This window comes from Sinohyriopsis cumingii, chromosome 11 (assembly GCF_028554795.1).
Source record: "Sinohyriopsis cumingii isolate HCF-2022 chromosome 11, ASM2855479v2, whole genome shotgun sequence".
NCBI classification, from domain to species: Eukaryota; Metazoa; Mollusca; class Bivalvia; order Unionida; family Unionidae; genus Sinohyriopsis; species Sinohyriopsis cumingii.
The window spans coordinates 21,121,549-21,130,578 of NC_142971.1; the positions used below are offsets into that span (position 1 = coordinate 21,121,549).

The following is a 9,030-nucleotide window of genomic DNA, read 5'->3' on the forward strand; positions in this document are numbered from 1 at the left end:
ACATGTCACTGTAGTAAGAGTTTATCTTTTTGGTATGGTGATTTGGACACATTCCGTGAATAACAGCATTTTGTCAAATGTGTAATTCCATACACATCGATACTTTTAGTTTCTCTTAATGCTATTTAATAATGGCCGATATTAAAATGTGAGGAGTTTTAACAGAACTTCACGAGTTTCGACTTCTCACTGTATTTTGCTGTAATTCCGTCAGATATTATTTCTGTTTGGTTGTAAGGAGTAATTTACCTTTGCACCGATCCTTAATTGTTCGTGACGAAAGACGCATTAGTCCTAGTCTGTCTGTATTTTGTGAATCGAAAGAAAAATGGCACAAACAAGACCGAGACACAATTTTCATGCAGACAGTGAAGCCGGACTAAATCGCCAAATTAATCTGGAGCTATATGCAAGTTATACATATCAATCTATGGTAAGAATAAAAGAAAAAAATAAGAAGTGGCAATTATGTATTTACCAATACCATACTGTATCAATGTCAGGTTTTCGACAATGTTCACAGCGAGAATTTTTAATTGGAATTGGTACAAGCTAAACAAATTACAACACATTCGTAAATTAGGTTTATCTACAGATCTACAGTAATGTGAGTGTACAAATAACAAAGCGTGAAAACATGGCCATTGAAGAAGTGGATTTCTTTGTGTCGGTCCAGGGGCAAAGTCCTGGAAGGGGATGTGTTGGGCGTTGGTGTATGCAGAATTGTGGGTTTTATTAACTACGAGTAAATAAGATGCCTATTCCAGGTAATTTTGAATACAACACTTTTCCAACAATTAAAACAATGGGACCGAAACAAATTTTAATCGTGAACAAATGTGGAGTTAATTTATTAGCACCACACCCTCCCGTGGATTATGGACGTTTCGCCCCATGGACGTTTCGGCCCAGGACATTTCGCCCCACTTCAATGGACATTTCGCCCCATTTCAATGGACCTTTCGCCCCACATGGTATATGGACATTTCGCCCCATGGACGTTTCGGCCCAGGACATTTCGCCCCACATCAATTCTAGAAATTCACAAGCATTACACCATTGTCTTCATTTTACTTTAGGGGCCTACCGTTAAGATTTAATTTCATGCCCCATAATCCCATCACTCTCATTCATTTCAATAAAATGTATTTTCCCAATTTTGACATGTAGTAGTCTCCCTTTAAAATCTTTACCCTCTTCTATTCTCTCCCATTGGATTCCTGGACATTGTTCGATCTATTGATTTACGTGATATTAAAACAACTAGTACCAAGAAAAGGAAAGACTGCAAGTCATAGAGCCACTGATAAATTTCCATGCAAACACGTGCACGAGCTTCTTTACCAAACGATCTGTCGGACAATGCACTTGAAGAATCATAATTTTTATCCTAAAACTCGGATTTTGATATACTAAGATCAAACGTTGTTTATTTATATGTCATTGTTTTTGTTATTAGTGAACGCCATAACATCTGTGTTAAATTGCAATTTCCTTGTCATAAAAGCTTACACGACTTACTCACCCTGGCTGCAGCTTAATTACCTTGATACCACATTAGTAGATTATTTAAATATGAAGATCAAAGAAGTTACCTGGCTGTAATTAAGTCCTATTAACACTTGCTGGGAGCAATAGTGAACACCAGAACATTTTTTTCTTTATGGCACCAGACAGATGCACCCCTACTTATAAAAAAAATTTAGTTGTTTTATATGTGTATATTTTCCAAGATTTTGTCGGGGTATTTATGTATTTCCCTAGTGTAATCTATAGGGATGTTCATCCTAGTCCGGTTTTTGTCACCTTACTCGAAATCCCTCCCCATAATTTCAAGTTGACCTTGGCTAGAGGAAGGGACAGCCACTAAATTAAATTATCCATGTTTTATTATTATATTTTCTTATTGGATACAATCCATCCAATGATAATTTGTCATTGTTTTATTATTTTAAATTTAAATTGGGATTTTTATTTTAAATTTAATTTGGAATTTGGGCAAATAAAGGGTGGATTGTATTTAAACGACAAATAAATCATATTGTTTTGTATGATTGATGATGTGTGTCGTTTCTCGCATTACCATTATACTGAGACAGGCTGTACTCGAGTGAGGGTGCATACTTTATTTAATTGTACTTCTCCCGACTGGAGCAGGCCGTCTTTTTAACTATTTAGAATAATGCCAAAGAATTCAGATCACAAGGGACTCTTAATTATATTTTTGATCATTTTAAAGTAAAATGAAGAACGTAGTGTAATGCTGATGAATTTCTATAAATGTCCGATATTTCCATTAATGTGGGGCGAAATGTCCTGGGCCGAAACGTCCATTGGGTGAAACGTCCATGTACCATGTGGGGCGAAATGTCCATTGAAGTAGGGCGAAATGTCCATTAAAGTGGGGCGAAATGTCTTGGGCCGAAACGTCCATGGGACGAAACGTCCAGGTACCCCTCCCGTTAGTCCTACAATGTAAGACATAGCACATGTTGTTTTTGTTTAAGTACCAGAACAAAAAATATCGGCTGATGTGTCTTACGTTGTAGGACGAACCCTCCTGTTTGCTTGTATCCACAACCCACCAATTTTAAAAACGAAAAGCATCAAGAATATAAAATATGCATAAAACATAGTCATTTCAGTGACTGAGTTACGATTTCTAACATGTATGTCACTTAGGGGTGATATTTTCGTCATAGTCTTTGACTATATTTAGGCAGTCACACATCATCTCATATCAATTTTGACATAAAATTTATCAAGGAATTGATTGGATAAAGAATTTTTGAGATGCTGTGTAAAATGTGCAATATTAACAAAATAGTTTTGTGTGTACTCTTTTCCTTCATATTCGCCTACTAGTAAAAATATTTGTAAAAATAATTATATGACTGAATTGGTGGTTAAGCTTGAACACAAGATAACGACTGTTATAGTTCAAATCGAGAGTATTAATAAGGTTCACATTGTGTCACTAACAAACAGAATATTAAAGGAATAAATGTGCCGTAGTTAGGTTAACAAGATCTCTCCATATGAAGGCATTTGTTTTGATCACGTGACAATATGGAATTGGTTTTCACCTGACTTCGTATAGCAGAGTGCAACACAGGGAGCATACAAAGCAGGGAACCAGACTATATTTATTTTGGAGTCATAGGTTAAGGGTACTATGAAAGTAGAAAAATGATTTATGCATAATATATTACTTGACAGTTCTAGATTAAATTTGTAAATGGCTTGCACTTTGAGTAAGAAAGAAGTCTATTAATGTTGGAGTCAAAAGTTTAAGGTTATGTTAACCTATTGAACAGATTTTTTTTGCACAAAAGCATTGTTTTCACATCACAGACCAGGAGCAAGCTTTGTGCATTGCTTTCAGCTGGGGTAGCAAAGCCCATTGACTTTGCAGCTCAAATGTCAAGGTCACCATAAAAATAATTTTTGAAAATTAACTAGTTCTACAACACAGATCTGGACCAAACTTTGTGGATGGCTTGCACATGGAGCAAGGTGGAAGTCTATTGATTGAGGGTCAGAAAGTTAGAATTCAGGGTCACTGACTGAATGAAGAAAATATTGTGTTTTTCCTAATAACTTTAGTACTAGACATCATATCTTGACCAATGTTTGTGGAGGGCTTGTGTTAATGTGTGTAAGAGACCATTCAGTTTGGGGTTTTAAGGTCAAAGTAAGACTTTGTGATTTCAAGAAAAATGGGTTTTGCATAAAAACTTTTGTTCTAGAACTAGTTGTTTGGTAGAACTTTGTGGATGACTTGGACTTGAGATATTAAGGAAAGTTATAGATTTTGGACTTTAAAAGTAAAATATAATGCTTACAGTTTATTAATTAAATAAATATTGGTTTCTTTACAATAATTTAGTTAAAGATTACATAACTTGATGACAAAAAGCATGAGGCAGGCATATAATCTGCTATTCATGGTTTGCTTGTTCTGTAAAGGAAACGATGAACAGTCAGGGGTGATGTCAAGGTTACTTTTCAGTCCATGTAATAATCTATAGCTGGCACAGATGGACCAGTACTCGTTATATTCTTACACAGTTATTTTATTTATATGGTTATATTGGAGTAACAAGTAACAAACAATATGTAACTGAATAAAATAGGTTACCATTTTCAATTTGCAAAGAAATAACTTTTACATACTTTGCTTTGTACAACTAAATGGGGTTCAAAGTGTGTACAGAGTTTACAGTGGCAGCTGGCTGCCATTTTTGCTGTGTAATTCTCCAGGGGCTGGGTCTTGATTCTCATTCACCTGATAAATGAAAATTAAAATGATGTCTCAAGGTAACAGCACTTACAGAACCAGTCTATGGAGAATGACCCATACACATGATGGCAATTGCATTTTTCAGCAGTAAATTATTATTTTTTTAAATTTCCGATTCATAGTAATGGATTCTCTTTTCAATAATGATTATATTGATTTTTAAAAAAACTTCCAATTTAGGGTTTTGGATTCTCTTTTTGATAGCGAATTATCTGGATATCTTCATTTTAGGCATTGTATTTTGATCGTGATGATGTAGCTCTGGCAGGATTCAGCAAATTCTTCAAGAAGAGTGCTGATGAGGAAAGGGAACATGCTGAGAAGATCATGAAGTATCAGAATAAAAGAGGAGGGCGGATTGTACTCCAAAATATACAGGTATAATATCAGTATGATCTGTTCAGCAATTATCATTTTAATTTTGACAAATTAATTGGTCTTTTTTTACAGACTAATTGGGATACTTCAAGTTTGAATGACAAATATATTGTATGTGATAACTCACGTGACCAATGAAAGTTTTTTTGGTGCTATTTAAATGTGATTTTTAAGGTTAGCTTGTAAGAATCAAATAAAAACACTGTAGTCCTATTCTTCTTTGTAGAATAAATTTGTTATGCAATTCTTCATTTCTGCATATTTTGAACTTGACCTTTAGTTGGCACTAGATAGCCACTATTGTGCTGAAGTGTTTGAAATTCAACTTCATACATACATACTTCCGTCAATCAGTACATACATGGATATGTACATACATACGTACATTCACACAGATACACACACACACACACGCACACACACACACACACGCACGTGTAAACTATGTAACAAAATAGATATGCGTAAAAAGTGTAGATCAGCTAATTTGTATTGGAGGTATTAAAGCCACTGTAACTTTGCTTGCAAAGCTTGAACACCTGTCCTATTGAACTAAGCATTCACAGACCTGTCAAAGGATTAAAACAACTATTAGTGCCTATTCCACTGAAGCCATGGTAAGTGATGTATTGTGCATGCTGGATACACATGAAGTAAATTCTCCAAATCATGCATTTATCCTAATACCTATTTCGGTAGTGGGCTGTACTCCTGTGAATTCCACAGAAAGGTCAAACAGACCAGTCATTCTTATTGACATATCTATCCAGCATGCATTCACATTTTCAGTGTATTCAGAAAAAACTTGACAGCGGTATTTCAAAAGTTAATTGTGTCTTGATTAAGTCAGTGTTGAATTACAGAAGCCAGATCAAGATGAATGGGGAAGTGGACTGGATGCCATGCAGGCAGCTCTGCAACTGGAAAAAAATGTAAACCAGTCCCTGCTTGACCTTCACAAGGTTGCAAGTTCTCATGGTGATGAACAAGTAAGTTTCAAATAATTTTGACCATTCACTTTATTAATCATTAGTCAGTCCTTTCTCCATTATTTAGCTTTTGTTTATAAAATGACAAAATATAGTATTCCATAATCACCCACTGTTTACCTTCAGTGAAACATACTGACTTGCTTTTTAAGTTAAAATCAGTGAACATTTCATTTTCTTGCTCATCTTTCATAAACTAAACGTTGCAGGAATATTCATAGAACTGGTTCCATAGTAAGACTTTGTTATTTGATATAGTTTAAAAGAAGAAAAACTAATTTATGTATTTTATTTTCTTATCCTTTTGTGTTTCATGTTTGCATTTATGTGAAATGGTTTTTCTTCCTAAAGTTTCAGTGCATTTCTTCATTTTGTCATTTTTTGAACTTCACCTTTAGTTGCCACCATGTAGCCATTATTGAGCTGAGATGCTGAAAAACTACACTACATACATATTCCTGTCCACCTTGGATACAAAATTGGTTTCATATTGTGCTAAATTGTATCTTGTACACTTGCTTTGCTTCATGGGGACCAGAATATAATAAGTGTTTGAGGTGAATCTATTAAACAGTTGTATAAAAATCCAAAATACTTTGATGATATAACTTCACTTTTTCAGTTATGTGATTTCATAGAAGGTGAGTTTCTGCAGGAACAAGTAGGATCCATTAAGGAACTGTCCGATCACATCACCAACCTGACACGTGTGGGACCAGGACTGGGAGAGTACACGTTTGACAAGGAACTTCAGGAGCATTGAACCCTTTTGGTTACCCTAGAAACTATTAATCAGTGACCAGTTATTAAATGTCTTGTATAATCGTATTATTTTTTTCACATGAAACACGGTGTTGTTCAGAAAGATTTAGTTCTATAATGGACCATGCTTGTAGTTGTTTCTGTGAAATGTATCACAGGCCAACATTACCATTTTGATAGTAGTTTTATGTGTTCTCAGGGAAAGGACGGAAGATTCTTATTATATAGATTTTTATCAGTAAGGGATCAGTTGTTTAATATTGTGAACTTACGGTTAAACCTGTTTTTGAAGCATGGTCACATTTTAAATTTATTAATCTGTATTATTCCTTTTTTATCTCATATTGGGCAGAGCATGTATTCCATTTATTTTGGTTTTTACTTGCATCATGTTAGCATTTTGCATATCTGTTGGGTACTAATTTAAAAAAAAGTAACATCTGCTGATTATGTATTTTCAAGTTACAAACATGGGTTGGTGAAGTTTATTAGTTGATCTGGAGCAGTTTATTTCCAAGACATCCAGAAGAGTTTGCTTGAGTGTCTCTGCCCATCCTGTTCTTTTGCATTTGCATTTAGTCATTATAGCCTACAAATTATTGATGCATTAATGGGCAGTTATGTCAGTTATTATAGTAAAAGTCATACTGGTCATATAGGCATTCAACACCGATTATTTCAGTAATGTGTGTAATTATTTAGAATTTGATTTTACATTTCTTCAAATGGTAATTATTCAATTTATTTGAATCTTCATACATCCATATTCATGTGGAATATCATTATTTACATACCCCAATAGGTAGATACAGCATTTTTGGACAGGATTAACATAACGGTGTGATCCAGTACAATTCAGATTGAATTTCACATGCTGTGAAGTCACAATTAAAGCTGCACATATTGATAAACAAATTTGCACTACCCTACATTGTGATGATTAGGCCTGACATGCTTTTTTTTTGACCCAGTTTAGTAGCATGCCACCATCATGAAAGTCCATAGCAATCGATAATTTTCTTCTAGGAGTTTCTTGATGACAGTTAAGGTACATAACATTCAATAATCAGAATTGATTAGGCTTTGTTTAAACAAAGGTAGTAGTGTATTTAACAACAATTTATATTTAAGATGAATAAATGCACATACATGACCTGTATGATGTTTATTATAGATTGGTAGCCATATGATATGTTAAATAAATAATATTCACCATTATATCCTAGGGTGTGCAGTGTCGTAAAATGTTTAGTTTTATCATCAGCATTTTTATGTTGCATTCTCACTGTCATATTTTGACATTTTCAAAGGAACATCGCCCTCAAAAGTACTTCCATGTATGTTATTCAGTGCTAATTAATTTTTGCATCAAGAAGAGATCTCTCTCTCTTGTTTATGGAACTTTATATCATGGTATATAGTATTATTTGCACTAACTAAGCAAACATTACACATTACAATTTATGGATGCATGATGAGAAACATTTAAAACACAAGTAATTTAAAATCAACTTATTTAGAAAGCCAGTAAATTTTCTCATGTTTTGATGCATTAAAACTAAATAAATACAGTAGAATTTTTCAAGGCATAAAGACCCTCCTCCAATACTTATCCAGTCCATGATTTTTTGTAATGTTCCAGCACCTGATGGTCTGTAGGATTATTTAATAAAGAATAATGTAAAACAAATTTTTTTTGTGTTAAAAAATAGGACATAATGTTTGCAATATTTTCTGTAGCTGACAGTATTTATGTGTCGGGTAACTAGTACTTGTTGTGAGTACTCAGTTTTGTTCACTCATTTTTATCGATCCTGGAATACTCAGTAGTATTTATATTCCTTGAGTTTTGGAGTAAATAAAGCTTTCTTTGCAGATAATATTAAGTATCTTCTTTGTTTCATTCAGACTTGTCTTTGTAGGTGGAAACTATTACAGCCACTAAAACAAAACGCAACTTTTAAGTTACTTCCATGAAGCCTATATTATATAATTGTGTTTGAGCTATACTTTTATTTGCATCTCACCTGCATAAGCATTCCTCCAGCAGCAACAGTTCATCGTTGCCAGGCTTAACAGTTTTGATGAAGCTTTTACAAGTCAACTGATGATCTGTACAGATGAGATATTGGGTTTTACAGAACACTTGTTAATACTACTGGACCAAGGCAACTTTTATGAGTACCTGTAGTATGAGTCCATTACAGGATGTTTGTTATTTCTACTCCTCCTAAACTAATTGGAGGATTGCCATGAAACATAACATAACAAATATTTATTTCAAGATCCAGTTGGTCCTAAATGAAAATGGTGCTATTTTGACATCCTCATTGAAAATGTTAATACTTCTCTTGGTTAGATAGTCATATTGACATAAGATTTTTATAAATGACTTAGACCACTCCAGTGGCCTAAATGGTGTGAGCATCCACCTCGGATGGGGGAGTTCGTGGGTTTGAACACCGACCGATTCATACCAAAGACTTATAAAAATAGTAATAACAGTTGCCTTGCTAGGCACTCGGCATAAAGAAGTTAGTGTTAGGATAATGTGACTGGGTGAGACATGATGCTACATATCTGTAACATAATGCCCCA

General features: G+C 34.3%; 1 protein-coding gene across 1 annotated transcript; it reads left to right on the plus strand.

Annotated features, from left to right (window-relative positions):
• Positions 1 to 267: 267 nt before the first annotated feature.
• Positions 268 to 8,302, plus strand: LOC149787724 (soma ferritin-like). The gene is made up of 4 exons (XM_089973927.1): positions 268 to 433; positions 4,535 to 4,681; positions 5,545 to 5,670; positions 6,293 to 8,302. The coding sequence occupies exons 1-4, from the start codon at positions 329 to 331 to the stop codon at positions 6,431 to 6,433; spliced, it is 519 nt and encodes a 172-aa protein (XP_089830053.1). The 5' UTR covers positions 268 to 328; the 3' UTR covers positions 6,434 to 8,302.
• Positions 8,303 to 9,030: the final 728 nt, after the last annotated feature.